This window comes from Serinus canaria, chromosome 2, assembly GCF_022539315.1.
Source record: "Serinus canaria isolate serCan28SL12 chromosome 2, serCan2020, whole genome shotgun sequence".
Classification (NCBI taxonomy): domain Eukaryota; kingdom Metazoa; phylum Chordata; class Aves; order Passeriformes; family Fringillidae; genus Serinus; species Serinus canaria.
Window position 1 is genome coordinate 105533401 of NC_066315.1, and position 17520 is coordinate 105550920.

The 17520-nt window shown below is 35.9% G+C and overlaps 1 protein-coding gene across 3 annotated transcripts; it reads left to right on the top strand.

Annotated features, from left to right (window-relative positions):
• The first annotated feature begins 1767 nt into the window (after positions 1–1767).
• IMPACT (impact RWD domain protein) lies at positions 1768–15174 on the top strand. 3 transcript variants are annotated; one of them, XM_018909539.3, is made up of 11 exons: positions 1768–2165; positions 2952–3091; positions 3845–3897; positions 4185–4247; positions 6299–6384; positions 7992–8120; positions 8410–8504; positions 10793–10866; positions 12436–12526; positions 14584–14718; positions 14964–15174. In XM_018909539.3, exons 2-11 carry the CDS (start codon positions 3062–3064, stop codon positions 15033–15035), a joined length of 828 nt encoding a protein of 275 aa, XP_018765084.2. In that variant the 5' UTR covers positions 1768–2165; positions 2952–3061; the 3' UTR covers positions 15036–15174. The 3 variants fall into 3 exon arrangements, with proteins under 3 accessions (XP_018765084.2, XP_050827390.1, XP_009100844.1); XM_009102596.4 differs by having other exon boundaries at positions 1777–2165; positions 2952–3080; XM_050971433.1 differs by lacking the exon at positions 3845–3897 and having other exon boundaries at positions 1772–2165; positions 2952–3080.
• The last annotated feature ends 2346 nt before the right edge of the window (positions 15175–17520 follow it).

Sequence of the window (17520 nt, forward strand, 5' to 3'; positions counted from 1 at the left end):
CAAACTTTAATTCTTCTGTATTTCTTAGTTTTGTGTTTTTCACTTGTTTGTGATTCACTCCTGATTGAATGAATATTACTTGTATCTCATTTAAGCTTTTCATGCTCTAGTATTAGATTCCAGTTGCAGAATTAAATGAGTAATTACCCAGTGCCCTGACAAGACAGAACAAAGAACTTGAACTCAAGGTAGCAATTTGGGCTGCTCTCTGACCTCTAAGCAGCACTGAAGCAAGCTCAGGTGGTTTTTTTTGAGGTATGCTAGGTTTTCTTTGGATTTTTGTGAACTGATGGACCAAGGTTAGACTTTGTAACCATTTTAAATATCAAAATTAATGCATTGCTGTAAAGAGTATAATTTGGGGAGATGCATCACAGTAAAGAAGAGTGAGGTTCAGTTATATTCTTTTAGAATACCCCAAATAGTTTAGAAAACTCCACTGTGCTGTTATCCTTTTTTTGAAAGCTGGGGATATATATTTAATATCTGCTTTAGTAGAATGTTTCAGACAGACAAAGACAGTAATTATCTGGTAAACAGTCCTGTGCACCATATCAGGTCAGCTATTCTGTTATTAATTTAGTATCTCTAAACATGCTGGAGATTCATTAGCCACATTTATCTCCATTTCTATTTACTCAGACTTGTCATAAACATAAGTGTCAATGAAAGGAAATTAGCGAGTCCTCTGAAATCTGTCAGAGGTGTCTACAGTCTATACAGTTTTTGTGATTTAGTCTCTGTGCCTCCTTATCTGGTACAGTTTCTTCCTGGCCCAGCAGCAGATTGCTGAAAGTCTTTCATATAAATGCTTTTAAATTACTTAGAGACAACAATCATAAAAAATGACAATAACATTTTTGAGTTATTTAATAACAAAAAAAGTGTACAGTAAAGTCACTTGTTCAGCTGAGTCAAAACTAGCAACTCATAAAGCACAAGCATCATACAGAGATTGTTGTCAGAAAGCTTAAGACTTGTCATAGTTCTCTCTTTAGATTTATAAGGCAATTTACAATATATTAGGATGAACAGATGAAGCACCATCTTTTCTAGGTCCTTATGGATTAAAGCTTTCAGTTATGCTTTGGTCAGAAGGCAATTGCTTAAACAATAAGCTCACTGTTTGTCTACGTTTCTTTCTCTCTCTCTTTTAAAATTAACTGTAATATGTGACTTTGTCTGATAAAATATGCATTTTTGTCATGTTCTGAGACTGGGTGTATTCTTTTTATTATCTTTTCAAAAATAATTAAACCAACTCTGTTTGTGACACCAAAGACAAAGATGGTCTTGGATTCATGCTAACTCTGAAATAATTTCTGCAGAACTGCTGTGCAGTAAGTATTTCTCCATCCACAATATATGTAGCTGATAATACAGTGCTAGTTTTATCCCTACACAGTACCATCTTGGGTTGGTATTTTTTCCCCTTTTTTTGTCTGTTTTTCTTTTCTGTAGGTTGTTTGTTTGTTTTAGTTTTTATGTTGTCTGTTTCGCCTGATTGTCACAATTATTCTGAACTCTAATCCTGTTCTCCGAATGGGTGCAAATTCTCTAAGTTTTCCAGAAAGGCAAAGTGAAGTTTACCTTGAATTCTTCCCAATATATAATTCTTCTTTTATACTGTGTCAGTATAAAATCACACTGGAAAAAAGCATAAATTCCAAAAACCGCAAAAACGGTGAAACCCATGCTTTACATGCAAGATCTTTAGTGATCAGTGCCCTCTCTAAAAGAGATGCCTTAAACTTCCCTAGGTTAAACAGAAGAAATGGATTTCTAGAACGGTAGTGAAAACTTCCTGAAACACCTGTTACTCTTTTAAATAATTTTTAAAGAAAATTTTGTAGTTATGTTGCGCCATAAACGCAAGGTGAAAACAGTAAAATCCTCAGTGAAACAGAACTGCTTACACACTTTTGTTTAAAACCAGGATGTAGGAAATACGGGAAAAGTCCCAATATCGATATAAAGGATGTACTCCCGCTGTCCCTGCGGCGGAAGGAAGGGCCCGCAGCGTCACCGCCACGGCTGCGCGCACGGCACGGCTGTCCCTGGGCTTTTCTCTGCTTTTCCTTCCCGTCCTCCTGCTTCTTCCCGTCCTCCTGCTCCTTCCCTCGGCTCCGATGGCGGCGAGTGACACGGAAAGGGCCCAGCAGCAGGTGAGCGGCGGAGGGGGCCGTGGGGAGAGCGGTGACTTCAGGGGGCTCCTGGTGAGGCCCGGCCCCCGAGCGGCTCCGTGCCCGCTGCGGCGCGCCACAATTCAGGTGTTTCTTTCCTAGCTGGAAGGCACTTCCCCGGTTTTTCTTTATAGGAATTTGCTGAGTATCCGCTCCTCTTCAGGACGAGCTTAGTGCCGAACCCTCGGGGTCGTTCCCCTGCCGGGGTCCGACCCAGCCAGCCAGGAGCAGCGCCCGACTGGGAGCTGCAGGGAACGTGTTGGCATCTGCTCCCTGTCGCTTTGCTCGCCTTGTCACTGCTGAGATGACAGGATTATCCAGAGAAATACAAAAGCTGTTGTGTCTGTGTCAGAACTGAGCAAAGGTTACTTACAAAATCACAGGGTCAGTTAGGTTGGAAAATAACTCTGAGATCATCGAGTCCAGCCTGTGACCGAACATCGCCCTGTCAACCAGACCAGGGCACTGAGTGCCACATCCAGTCTTTCCTTAAATACCTCCGGGCACAGTGACTCCACCACCTCTCTGGGCAGCCCATTCTAATCTCTAAACACCCCTTCTGTGAAGAAATTCTTCCTAATGTCCAACTTAAACCTCCCCTGGTGCACCTGAAGCCCTGTGAATCAGGACTGGATCCCCAATTTTTACATCTGTCAATGAGTTGTAGTAGAGAAAGACTTTAAAAAGATGAAAATATGATTGGTACACAAAGTTGTGTGGGTTTTGTGGGGGAGGTATTTACTTTTGCTTTTTTTCAATTTTTTTTAGATTGATGAAATTGAAGCCCTTTCATCGATCTATGGTGATGATTGGTGTGTTGTTGATGAAGATGAAAAAATCTATTGCATTAAGATTAGTGACTGTCTGGATCAACCTAAATGGACCCTCTGTTTGCAGGTATAGTGGTGGTAAGAAGTTTAGCATGATTTTTGCAGTTAGACTGATGCAGGTGAAACCCTTTAAATATGGTTTGTTATCTACTCAGATGATTAAGAAGCTTTTGGATTGGAGTCTGTGATAAGACTTTTCAGTGATTCTTCATGTAATTACTGAATATGTCACAAGAACACCAATGTGTTCATTGGTGTTCTTGTGACATATTCAGTAATTGCATATCCTAATTCCACACCTAACCAAAGCGTTTCAGTGTATTTCACCAAAGACTAGTTTCTGAAATATTTTTACACTGAGAACTTTATGCCTCAGTGAATCTACTGCAGTTGCATCTTGATTTGCTTTCTGGAAAGTGTTGGGACAAAAGGAAATTTGGATCAACTTTATTGATCCAACTCCTTACTTTATGTTTTCAGAGCTGAAAGCAATAAGTTTACTTAGTGTAAGAAACATGGAAATGTCTACTTAGGGAAATGTGGTACCACTTTTTAAGTCAAGTAACCATGTGTGCAGCTTCTTTCAGTTTTTTTCTCTACTTTATTTTGCATCCTTATAAATTGCCCCATAAAATATAATTGTATGCATTACCGCTGTTGGAGTTTTAGATGCAGATATTCAGTGTTTCTTGTAATTCTGTAGCAACATACCCAACTGCTTTCTTCATTTGTAGCACTAAATGTAGTCCTGGTGATTGACACCAGAGTCCTTCAGTAAAGCTCATCTGGCTGAAGGTAGTGCAATGAATACATATCCTGAATTTCTTTCAGGTGATTTTGCCACCAGGATATCCAACTGCAGAGCCACCTATTTATCAACTAAAGTAGGTGATGTTTTCTTGCAAACATTTGTGTTTGATGAATTGCCACTGTTAATTGTTTACCTGTAAGTGGGAGTTTAGTTAAAATACTCCTTGAATTAAAGTATACCAACAATGGGGGATGTTTCCAGCAAGGATATTCTATTCTTTATCCTGATTTTTCCAACATGTTTGCAGCTGGAATCTTGATGGTTGGCAAAGTTATATTTTCAAGGTGTTCATCACATTTATTTGGGAATGTTGAAAGCAGTATATAGCACAATTTTCATTGCATTTTTTTTTCATTCTAGTGCCCCTTGGCTTCGAGGACAAGATTATACGGAACTAGCAAATAGTTTGGAAGAAATATATTTGTAAGTTTGAGATGGTGGAATATAGTAAAAGGAGACAGTGTATTTTCAGTTTCTATCTGTTCTGCACTTGAATGTTAAAACACAGGATGTGAAAACATTTGGTTGTCTTAGAGCATAAGTGGCATATCATTTTTTCTTAATAGTTAAGGGATATGTAGGTTATAAAATAAACACATGCAGAATCTCTTGAATGGAATCTAGAACATTGTGGACTGTTATCACAGTGTGCAGCTAACACATAATAGAGGGCATAATGGATGCATGATAATAAACAGCATTTAGAAATACTCAAATTACGTGATTTTGAATTGCTGTGGAAGTGGGGTGGAAAATATAGTAATTTTATATGGTTTGTTTATTTATTTCTTTTAGATCCTAGAGATTATATAAAATAAATTAAATTAAAACATAAGGAAGCACAATCATGCCCAGACAGTGAGATCTGACCATCTTGCATAAGAAATGTTTTTTAATGCCATAAGGAAGAGTTCACTTATAACGGTTTTTTATTTTTATTAACTGGGTTTCTTAGTTAATTAAGCAACAGATCATTTAAGCAAGTAAAATTTAATTTGAAGTGTTAAAAATGCACAGGGATTTTAAGTGAGAAGTTCTGTGTGATCATATTCACCACAGTTGTTCAGTGGAGCAAAAAGGACAGAGGTTGTCCTTGATGCTGTCCAGATTCAAAGGATTTGATGGAGTCTCTACCACAGGTGGAGTTGCTGGTTTCTTTTTTGTTCCCCCCTGTGCAATCCTGTAGGGTGTTAAATTGTGCTTGTTCAGCTCCCTTCTCTCTATATCAGCTGCTGATCAGAGTCCTCGCTGGTCTGCTCTCACTTCTGTTTGTTCAGCAGGAAGTGAAAGTGTTTGTACCTTAGGCCATATATGTACTTTAGATCAATTTAATTGGTTTAAAAACCTCGAGTAATCACTGATGTGCACAGTATTTGTGAAAACCTTTTATCTGTTCAATGTCTAAATGATTGTCAGACGAACAGAGATACTCTGCATCATTTATGTTGTGTTTGACCAGGTTTCTAGTCCCTAGGGATCTAAGTTGTGTAGTTCTGCAGTCTAAACCAACATGAACTACACTGTCAATTGCTATGGAAAAAATGGATATTTATAAATCACAAGTCTGTTTTAGGAGACACAAAGTAATTTACAACTATTTAGAGACTGTAATTGGGTGATAGTTGGACAAATTGCTGTTTACTTTTGTAAAATGGTGAAATTTTTTTCGTCTTCTAGTCTCTCTCCATCACTAAAAAAAAATGTATTCAGATGTTAAAGCAGTGCTTCTGTACAATAAGCTGTGTGAAATCAGGGTGTTGAGTTGTTCTGGAGTCAGTCTGGATTTTGAAGTGAGAGCTACAAATTCATAAAATCCTTATTTTTTCTTGAATATTTTTTCTTAAAATATGTATGCTTATTTGAATTTGATTGTTTCCAGCAGTAGTGCTGTATACATTAAGCAGAGTTTAAATATGTAATTTTGTTACTTAACCTGGTGCCCAGATGGTGGCAGTAAGAATAAAATTAATGAGAAACCATTAGATATCTACAGCCCTAAATCTTTAGTTTTGTTTCTTAGACAAACATGCACAGTTCATAGCCATTTTAACAATTTGAAATATGTTTTGAGTTGTTTGGGTCCTGCTGCACGTAAAGGAAGCATTTATTAACTCCTGACATACATATATATAACGTGTTCATCCCATCCTCCCTCAGTACCTCAATACACACCTGTGCCCCCTGAGTGAAGCCTCCTAGGCCTAAATCTTTATCTCCCTGTCCTACAGCACTGCCTGTTACCCAAACTGTAGTGTTTCATTCCAATGCTCTACTGACCTACTATCACAATCCACTGATAAGTTTTTCATACCATGAGCTACTGAGACAGAACTTTACACAATCCTGCTTAAGCTCTTTATCTCACTAGCTTATATTCAATTTCTGTGTGTCTGAAATCTGTATATTATTTTACGTACTTTCCAAGTGAAATTTGCAAAAGTGATTGTTCATTTACCATGACCTTTTACTTCCAGACAGAACCTTGGTGAAAGTATACTGTATTTATGGGTGGAGAAGATACGAGAAGTTCTGGTAGAAAAGGCACAGTCTTCAGATCCAGGTACTTCAGAAAATACGTGGGGCTTTTATTTTCCTTCTTCTTCCATTGCAAAGTAAGATTTCAGTACTACTTTGTTTAGGCCCACTTTTGAATTGGATCTAAATATCAGAGAACAGTCTCCTGTGTCAGGGCTTATTGTTTTGCAGTGGCAGTGTCCTTTTTTTAAAAGCAGTAGGGAAAAGAAGGTGGGGGTGACCTCTGAACTGGAACAAGGTCCACAGTTCTCTCAGGAATGAAATTATTTGCTTGAAAGAACAGTACTGCCCACAGGTACATTATGCACTGCCCTCCATTCTGCAAAGGATTATTCATACCAGTAATTCCTACCAGTAATTAATTTCTGGTGTTGAGTGCACTGTTGGAGGATTGGGATTCAAGAGTCGATAACTTCAGTGGACTGTGCAGGCAAATGACCAAGTATTCCATCATTTTACTTTTCTGTCCTTTCATTCATTTTACTATGTTGGGATGAGAAGTACATCATCAGTAGAGCTGCAGTGATTCTTCTGCTGTTATTCGTACAGTTTGTGTAAATTCACAGTTGTTGTTTCAAAAAATGGTGGGAGGTTTTGTGCATTAAAATGCTAAACTGCTATGAAATGTGTGAGTGACGTGTGCATGCACTGTGGTAAAAGGAAACAGAACCACTTTTCTCTGTCAGGGGTGTGAAATAAAAGTCTGAAGAAAAAAAAACCTCATTTTCGGTAAGGTCCAGTGTTAGTCTTTCAATAAACTGTGCATTTTGTTGCTGCATCACAGACATTGGAGAAGTCATTCTTCACTGATGTGACTAAAAGTGGACACTGAGAAGTGAAAATTTTACTGACAGTATTGGAAGTTTGGGTATTTTGGCCACAACCTTATGGCTTCCATTTTGAACATGCTTTATTACCCCTCTGGTTTTTTTTTTTGAAAAATACATATAATATAAGCCTGCATCATAAGTACATCATAGCCCTCTAAATAGGAATGAAACTCTGATATATTAATTTGGCTCTAAATCCAGATGTCAGAACCCTGTATATTTCCTCCTTTGTTGATGACTGTTATTTTTTGGACATTCTCTGAATGAAGGAAAACGGGATTTTTGGAATCCCAGAATACTTGAAGCATGTTGAGAGAGATGTTTCAAATCTAATAATTTTTTATCTAATAATTTTATACCCTCATGAAGTAGCACTGAGCAACACCTCTATGTTTTGCCCCAAATGACCAGTAAATGGCTGGAGTTTTTGTGAAATATCGGCTTAATTAGATCCCTAAATTCAGATTAAAGGTAGCATTTTGAATGTTTAATGGAAATAGTAAACATTATTGTTCTTTTTTTCTTAGAAATACTTTTACTTAGTATTGAAACAGAAGATCTTATAGAAGGATCCCATAGTATGAGTATTTTATTTTTAATTCTCAGGAATTTTAAACTTAATACCGGCCTGAGTACTTTTGGGTTTTGTTGTAATTAATGTTACTATTCTGCATTTAATAATTTTAATGTCAAACTGTTTTGAACTGAGAAGACAGAGACTTTTGAGAAAAAGAGTTTGGAATTTTGTTTTGCTTGTCTTGCAAAAAATGTGTAGTAAATTCTACTGCTTGTATCTTAATAGAACCAGATATTAAGAAAACAACTGAAGAAGTTGATGAATATGATGGAGATGATTTTCTCCTAGACTATCAGCCCACTCAGGAGGATCAAACTAAAATGTTAAATTACATGACATCTGAGAGTCAGGAAGGTAAAAAATACACTCTTGTTAATTCTGTTGAAATAATTTAAATGGGACTTGAAATTCTGGTTTTCTACTCAGCTTTAGATTAAAATTAGTGACAATAGAATTACGATAACATTTAATAACAGTCATTTAAAAATGCAGTATATTTTTGGTGGGTTTATACATTATTTTCTGCACTTCACTTTAATAAGTCCCTTTTCTTAAAGTTTAGGCATTCTTTTCTTTTGTAGCCCCATGCATTGTTTCTGTCCTCTTAAAAGAAAAGAAACACTCCCTTGTTTGTGACCCCTAGATGAAGAACTGCCCCCCATACATCATGGGAACCCAGTCACAGATCGAAGGAGCACTTTCCAGGCACATTTGGCTCCAGTGGTGACAACCAGACAAGTTAGTAGAGATCAGTTCTTCTCTTTTTGCCTGTACTTCGAGCTTGACAAAGTATTACTGGAATATTTGGGATTTGCCAGATACGTTGGTCTGTCTGTGCATCTTTCTGTGCTAGTACTGTCTGAGTAGTCATTGGTTTCTCACTTTTGCTTCTCTTCCTGCTATTCTTTACCACTATGTGCATTAGATGGAGGAGAGTAAGAACACTGTCATTTGACTTCTGGATGTTGGCAAGTTTATCATAAGATGTTTGGAAGTTACTGAGTCTATCATGAGTTAGCTGGCAAAGCTAACACATAAAAGGAGTTTATATATGTTTTCCCTTCTTCAGAAAGGAATTCCAGAAAGGAATTTTGTTGAAAAACACACTTGGGTTGTGCATAAGTAAATCTTTTTCATGACCTAATTGAGAGGTCTTTGGAGCTTCTTTTGTACATTACTTTCCATCTGTTACCATCAGCCTCCTTTGATCATCCCTTATTAGTAGGGAACCTACTATTCTTTTCTTTTATTAAGTCAGAGTTAAACCTTGAGAGGATTTTTCTCTTTCTTTTTATGCAATTTTAGGGTTTTTTAAAAGAATTTTTGGTAAGGGATCTTGTCAAGTGCTTCTTGAAGTTCCATGTAAACTAGGTTGACTGCATACTCAGTGGCTATTAAAACACACTGACAGGTTGACAGTGTTTTTAGGCTGATTTCTCTATACAAAAGCTGTAATGTTTGAAGCCATCTGTGTTTTGTTTTGTTTTTTCTTCCCCCTCAATAATTTGCCTAATATGGACATAAGAATTGGTCCAGAAATCCCAGCATCCCTTCTGGAGCACTTGGGCCTTTTGAGTTCACATACACTGTACATTCATGGAGTTTTGTGTGTGTAAGAACAATCTTACAAATTGTGATCAAAGGGTGGGAGTATTTTAAAATGAAAAAGATACATTAAGCCAATGATTCCCATTTCTTTTCCCTTTCTAAAGTAACAGAGTTCATATATATATATATATATATATATATATATATATATATATATATATGTGTGTGTGTGTGTGTGTGTGTGTGTGTGTGTATATATGTCTTAAAGGCTCACTTAAAGAAGATACAGCTGTAACACAAAAATTCATCTTTAAATATGTTTCCAGGAACCTGGTAGCTGGGAAATAAGTAATGTCAAAGGTGATGATCATTTCATATGAATTATCCTTAAAATGCCTGGATTGAAACCTATTGTTTTAACATACTGTCCATGTTTATGAAAGTATATTAAGTAATAGGAGTTGTCTTCCTTCAGTGTTTAAAGTAAGGAAGATAGATGTCTGAAGCAATATTCTCCATTAATAATAGGATTTTTTTCATTGAGATATGTTTTATTTGAGGTGATTTTTGTCAGTTGGATTTCTTCAAGAAGAATTGGAAATAGCACAGTATAGCTAGGGCAGATATTAAATACATCTGTTGATTACTCCTCTGAGACATTTGTTTTTGTATGGAAGGCAATTTACTTGCCGGGCATGTTTCTCAAGCTTTCTCAACTTCAGTAAAGTTTTGTATTATGTACTAAAATGATGTCTTTATCAAAAGCTTTTCTTTTTGCTAGACCATTGGAAAGGGTTGAACAATTGCCAGCTTGTTTACTTAGAAACATATGATGAGCTGATATTGGTAAATGTTTTGAATTTGGTACTTTTTTAAGGGCAAAGAGATCAGAGACGTGATGGGAATATCTGTTTTCTGGGAAATACTGATACTTTCAGACTCCTAATAGGATGTGGTTTTTTTTACTGTTCTTTCTGTGAAGTGGGAACTGAAAAAAAGCATGTTTTGAGAGAAAAGGAAAAACTTGAAATGTAGTAGGGCTTTCTAAACATCATATTTTTGTGAAATAAGTAAAAGCAGTGTGTAGTGGGAATATGTATGTTGTGTTCTATTCCAGCTTAACTTTATTATTAAAAAAAATAAGCAGGTACAGTTGATACTGAATACTGACTAAAAATATTTTCTGGATCTTACTGTCTCTTGTTTAATAAAGGAATTTGACGCTTTTACAGTTTAAGCAATAATGTGAATGTACACAATGTAGAAATTCAAGAGACAAGCTGTTTTCATATCCCAGGAAAATTGTTTAAAACAATACTGAGAAGCTGCTGCTTGAGTTATCACACCAAACATTTTGTGTCAAAGCATAAAATTGTTTCATTGTAATATTAGGGAGATATTTGTTTAGCAGTGATATTGAGAGGGATGTATGAAACCCCTGTTATAAAAGGAAGGGTTTTTTCTGTTGTTTTTTATAGGTTAAAAGAGTTCTTGAAAAATTATATGAGAACAAGAAAATTGCAAGTGCTACCCACAACATATATGCATACAGGTAAGATACAAATAGTGATTTTTCATTTTTCTTTTTAGTGTTCTTTCACAAATGAGTGCAGGACATGAGAAAGAAATTCCTTCCTATTAAATTCCTTGCTATTAAAAGAAATTTCTTGCTTTAGGCAGTAGGTTTCTTATTTGTATGGTTGGTGTTGCAGGTGTTATTTTGAATTTGAGGTCAAAAAAGTAGAACATACAGTAGGAAATAAGATAGTGAAGCAACATTAGGAATAGAAAAAAGAAGTGGATTTGAACATGTGTTAGTATACTTTTGTAGTATGTCTGAGCATGGAAATGCTACATCATCCTGAGCTAAATGTGTTTTTATTTGGGTGAAGTAACTTCTTTTTCCCCCCCAACCTTATATTTAGAAATAGCTGAAAATGTTCAGTTGAAATAAGAGTCGAATCAGAAAGCCTGATGCAGACATCTGGCATATGAAGTTTCAGCTGAAATACAAGAAACTTCAGGGATTATGAGGAACAGGTAAAAATGAATTTGGCAGTCACCTGTCTCTGGCAACTTTTGTAAACATAACTTATGTGAAATTAATTGCTCTCAGTTCAATGAAGGTTGTTTCCAGCCAATGTAGGTTTTCTGAGGAATGTAAGTGACAATAAAAAAGAGGAACTATAGGAACCAGTCATCTAAAAAACCATATACAGGTACTTATCCATTCATGCCCATCCTGCTGTGATCCTGATGAAACATGAAATGAGAGCAAGTGAAAACTTGTTTTACCAAAAAGTAAAAGCTTCTACCTAAGTAAAAAGTTTCTGTGAAGAGGGTGTTCTCACAGATGATGATCTGGCTTCCTTCACTCATATTATCCAAATCCACTTTAAAAAAAAAAAAAAAAAGAAAAAAAAGAAACAGGCACATGCTTACTGTTTCCTCTTTGTCATCTAGTACTAGAAGCCTCTTTCTCATTGTGTCACCTGTAACTAAGTTCAGAAGTTAGGAAATAAGTTGGTAACAAACCAACTTACTGGTCACTAGACCTCTGAGCATGATTTATGGAAAATTAGGCCTGGGCAGCTGTCTTCTTTATGAAACAATACACCCAAAAGTTTACTGCAGTGCCCCCTGAGGAGGGAGGTGACATGGAGAATCCAAGGGCAAATTTCAGTCATAGTTTCATGTTGCTGCTGAAATACAGACATAATTAATTTTTAATAATATTTTTGTCCAAGTTCTTCTTCTAGGGGTATGCCGTTATTTGAATCTGTCTCTGGTAGAGTTGTTTTCAGCTAGATGCAATTATTAGGCTAAAAATCTGGGTATTTTTCTGGGTTTTTCTGTTTTTTTCTGGACTTTAAACTGGTAATGACTGGAGTTTACTTGAAGTAGCTAAAGTATGTATAAAAGCTTCTCAAAACTTGTTCTACTGTACAGATAAATACTTGTGGTTTACCCTATACCTCTTCCTGTTTTCCTGTAAATATGTGTAAAAGAGAGCTAGAATTGATGTACACGTGTATGAAAGATATGAGACTTAATCATGTAGAAATATTTGTTGATTGACATTTTTTAATCCATTTTATGGTTTGGTTTTTTTTTTTAATAGAATATACTGTGAAGATAAGCAGACATTCTTACAGGATTGTGAAGATGATGGAGAGACAGCAGCAGGTGGACGTCTTCTCCATCTTATGCAGGTTGTAGAAATTAATCTTTGGCTTTGAGAGATCTTGAATTTATATTGATTTTAAAAATCACTATAATGTAAATAAGCTTGTAGAAGATTATTTTGATTTTTGCTTTGCTAGCAGCCAAGCAGATGATTGCTTTCTCAAGGTGAAAGGAAAAACACAGACTGTAGCACTTTTAAGTCTCGGATCATAGAGTGATGTTTCATAGGTGGCAGTAATAGTTTGAATGGGTTAAAAGAAGTTTTATATGCTGTTCTCTCTGTGCAGTGTAAGGCACTGAAGATGAATACTGGGAAAAGCTGACTGTCACAATATAACAGCTGACCTGTGCATAACCTTTCATGTGGTTCCCTTGAGCAGGCGTAATAAAAAGTCACCAATATATGAACTTGCAGAGTAGAACTTCAAATACAAAAGGAGTGAAGGAGCTAAGTTGTTTTGATAAATTTGTCTGTTTTGTTGTGCTGTTTCCCGTTCTGGGCTCATAGCCCTCATACTCACATATATTTTAGTCAAGTGTTGAAATAAGATTTGGCAAAGATGCCACTAAATGTGAGTGAGATGAGATTGATAAATTTCGGTTCATGATGCAAGCCCTAGTAAAACCATAATTAAAGTAGCACAACTACATGAGACAGCTGTGTGCATCTTGATGCTGTGCCTCAAGTCACTGCTTACACAAGCTGTGTGAGCAGACAAAATACTTGTTTTTATTTTAGATTGATGTTCCCTTCACAACAGAAGTTTTATTTTCCTGTCCTTTTCTTGCTTGAATGTTCTTTTGCTTAATATGTTGCACTCTTATTCCTGGAAACTCTTCTTCCCCCACCCATCTTTCCTTTTATTTTTTTTTCTGAAAAAAAATATAGTTGATGGAAACATTTTGACATTTTTAATTTTGAACTTTTCAAACTTCTAAAATAACTCAAACCAAGGGAAGGTTAAATAAGTAAACAAACTTAGGTTATGTAATATATGCAAGTATATGTGCTAAGTGTGAAGACATTATTATTATGAAAATAATGTAAAGATACAATTTGGCAGTTACTGTGCCTCAGTTTATTCTGAGATTATCACCTTTTTATCAGCATGTTAGTACACACTTTTGAAAGTTGTCTAGGCTCTTAGTAGTCCATAAAGATCTAATTTAGAACATGACATGAATGTCACTTTCAAATGTGAGTGTGTGTAAATTATGAGGATCATCATTTTCCATCTAGTTACTGGGAATATTTCTGTTCTGGAAGAATAGCAAGATAAGGATAAGAAAAGTTCAATTTTCAGCCATAGGAAAAGATTAAAGTAGTTTATGGGCTGATTTCTGGATGTTCATAGATCTTGTAGTTTTTTTGTTTTAAGCTCTTATGACATATGGGTATGAAAATTAGGTAATTTAAAACATTTTTTGTTGCTGAATTTATAGGGTTTTTTGTTGTTGTTGCTGTTTTGGGGTTTTATTTTGTTTTTTGTTTTTTTTTTTTTAATAGAAATTAATCTTGTTTCACATCAGGCCAGCATTTCAAAATAGCACTTTCTGGTTACAAGAAACTGTATTTTGGATTGATACCATCCTGTTTACTGCCAGGATTTGTTATGCATATACTTTATAGCCAATACATAAATGTAGAGTAGAAAATTCCTGTCACAGAACATGGCCCTACTCCTTTTCATTTTAAAATTCTAGGAATATTTCTGTTTTCACAAACAATTATTGACTCTTTTGAAAGTATTGTTCAAATTAGTCATATTCCTTAACAGAGATGATTAATGGTTGTTAACATGCATGTATTAACAGCATTAGCTTAAAGTATTGTAATATACCCTTGTGTATAATGCCTGTGGCCTGGCTGTTATTAGCCTCATCCACCACCACTTCAAAACTGTGAATAGACAATCAGCTTAGTGACAGAATAATAATTGATCATACCAAAGAATAAGAAATGTAACTCAGTAATTTTTTTAAATAAAAGATAGTAGATGTTTTCTATGTTTCAGATTGGTGTCAGCAGTAAACCAGGTGCAACTAAATGATAACAACCTTTATTGCTTTCTATTATTCACAGATTTTGAACGTCCACAATGTGTTAGTTGTGGTGTCCCGCTGGTATGGAGGTATTCTCTTGGGACCAGATCGTTTCAAGCATATAAACAATTGTGCAAGAAATGTCCTTGTAGAGCACGACTATGTACCATCGACGGTAGGTCTCATCCCTCCAGAACGGAGGCATTTGCATGTGAACCTGTGCGACTTTCCACTGTTTGATGAAGCCAGAAGAAAAGTAATAGAACTTTGTGCATGGATAAACATGTCCAAATTTTCATAAATCTCTGTGAACTGGGAATACTGTTCATATTCAAAATAATTCTCATGGGTAACCTCGGGAGAATACTTGTGTGTACAAGAATGTTTTTAAAATTTTGCAATGCATGTTTTTCATTTTAGGAAGAAGCATCTAGACAAGCTGGAAAGAGCAAAAAGACAAGGAAGGACAACAAAAAGAAAACAGAACACTAATTTATTTTTTAAAAACTTTAAAATATCATTTTGCACATATTTACACAAAAAACCCTGGATCTTATTGCTTTATCTTATAGAATGGACATGTTGTATTCAGAAGAGAATTCAGTAAAGCCATAGATATATTTTAACCTTATTTTTGATTTCTTCTTCTGTTCTTAAGTAGAGCTTAGACACAAATTTTCTGTTTCTTACACATGTGAGCTCCTTGTTGTGAGGACAGTGCAGCATCTGGAACCATTACTCCATCCCACCCCTTCCCACCAAACAACAGCTAATTGAAAATGTGGGTTTCTCATCTTCTCCATTCCTGGAGTCAAATATATGTCTTGTATTAATAATTGAATTCTGTAGTTTGTTTTAGTGGGACTAGAGTAATTCATATACCAGGTCACTTAGAGTTTTAGATACTGTTTTGTGAAAGCAAAACATTGAGTGTGATGTTTCAAGTGCCTGGTCCTGCCTGTGCAGTTCCTGATCAGATGCTAGACAGGGATTGCTTGGTGGTATATGGAAGACTGAACATGGGCAGTGAGCTAAGAAATGTGATGAAGCTGCTACAGAATTTCTTTGAGGATTGTTCTGTGATGGTTGGCACACCAGGAGCCTTTTGAAAAGATGAGAATTTCATGTTGCATAATTAAAGGAACCAGTGAAATAGACCATACAGTCAGTGAGCAAGATGAATCCCCTGTCCTTTCAAATGTCTGAAAATGAACCATCAGAGTGGAAATGCATTTTTATTTTCACACAATTTCTTTCAGAGAGCATGAAGTACTGTCTTACTGTCTTGTGGACATTTTTGGTTAGAGAAGTTATAGTCCCTTCCTATTTTTGTCTGCAAGCATTTCCTAAGTTTAAACTTCCTTTATTCTAAGAAGTAGATACAACAATAGGAAGAGACGACAAAAATGTCTGACAATGACTCTTAACTTTAAAAATTCTTCTGGGACATTATTTTTGATGCTAAACTGAAGCAGCAGTTTTAACCTTTTTGTTAACAAAAACTGTAAGGTTTTTAAGATATACTGCTCACTTGTGGGAGAGTTACAAATTTCATTACCTGGCAGAAGAAAAAAAGAAAAGAAGGATGATAGAATTAATTTATACCCAAAGTACAACTGCTTGTCATAAAAATATGTCAACAAAAACCAAAATATTGCCAGGAAAGGTTGGATAGTGGCTTTTATCTTTTTGGCCACTCTGTTTTAATATCTTTTTCCTTTCCTGGTTTTGTTTTGTTGTTCTGAAAATTAATCAGGAGTACAGCTGAACACAGGTTAGCCATTACAGCATTAGAGTTTCCTACACGGTAGTGTCAGAATGATTTTTTTTTCTTTGTGTCTCAAACCTAAATGAGCAGACCAAGATATCTGCTCTCTGATTGGGGTACTTCATCAGCTGAGTATCTTCTGAAGAACTGCTTGGTGGTTTCAGCGTCAGTCATTTCCTCTAAATGTCCTGCATGCATCTGGAAACCTTCCATGCTTAAATATGAAAAGTTATGTTCTTAAAATCTTAACTTTTAAAGTGAAGATAATTGTCTTTCTCACAGCAGAATACCAATTCTGGACTGTTAGTAATTTCTCCATATTGCAGGTAGTTCAGGGTGGTGGTTCTACTGTTTAGTATGTGTTTAATGTGGGGGGGAAAAAGGAAGATAAAGATGAGACATTTACCTGTGGATCCTTTTGCCCTGTTCATCTTTGCTATATGTTTATTGCCTAGCATGTCTATTTCAGTAAAAAATGGAAGCAGTTTAGTAGCTGCTTCAATATTTTTCTAGCCAGACATGTTCTAGACTGATTTAATCCTTGTCATAGCCACACACAGAGAAAAATTATGCTAAAAGCTCATGAAGTGGATCTCCTATCTAACTTCATATATGTAGATGCCTTGCATCACACAGGCCTTCCAAGCATGGTGTGGAAGAGTTGGGTATTTAAGATTTCAAGAAATCAAGTTAGATCTAAGATCCAATAAGAAATTTTGAGGGAGGGAGGGAGTGAGGGGGAATTCAGTTAGGCAGCTATATACTCCAGGAAAGCACTCTGAGATTTGAGGCATGGTGCAGGGTTCGCTGGCTCTCATGAACAACAGTGAATCTGCTGAATTTTGTTTTGAGGCTTCAGTATGGCTTGCAGAAGAATGACTGTTACTTAGTAACAGTGCCACAGTATGTTTTCTGGACACAAAAAAATGCTAAACCAGTGATGGACATACATGCTGTCAAGGTATTTGCATGGATAATAAAGTTTTGCATTTTTGTACTACTGGCGTTCAAACATTTGGTAAAAGCACTTGGCAAACACTAATGAATTTGTTCCCACAACAGAGGTGAAGACACGACAGCCAACATTTTTCAAATTTAAGTATTTAAAATTAGACACCAAAGTGTTTTTAGAACCCATGAAAAAAAACGATTGAATTTTTACAACTGTAGAATACTCACAGCTCTCTGCAAATGGCTTCATTACTCATA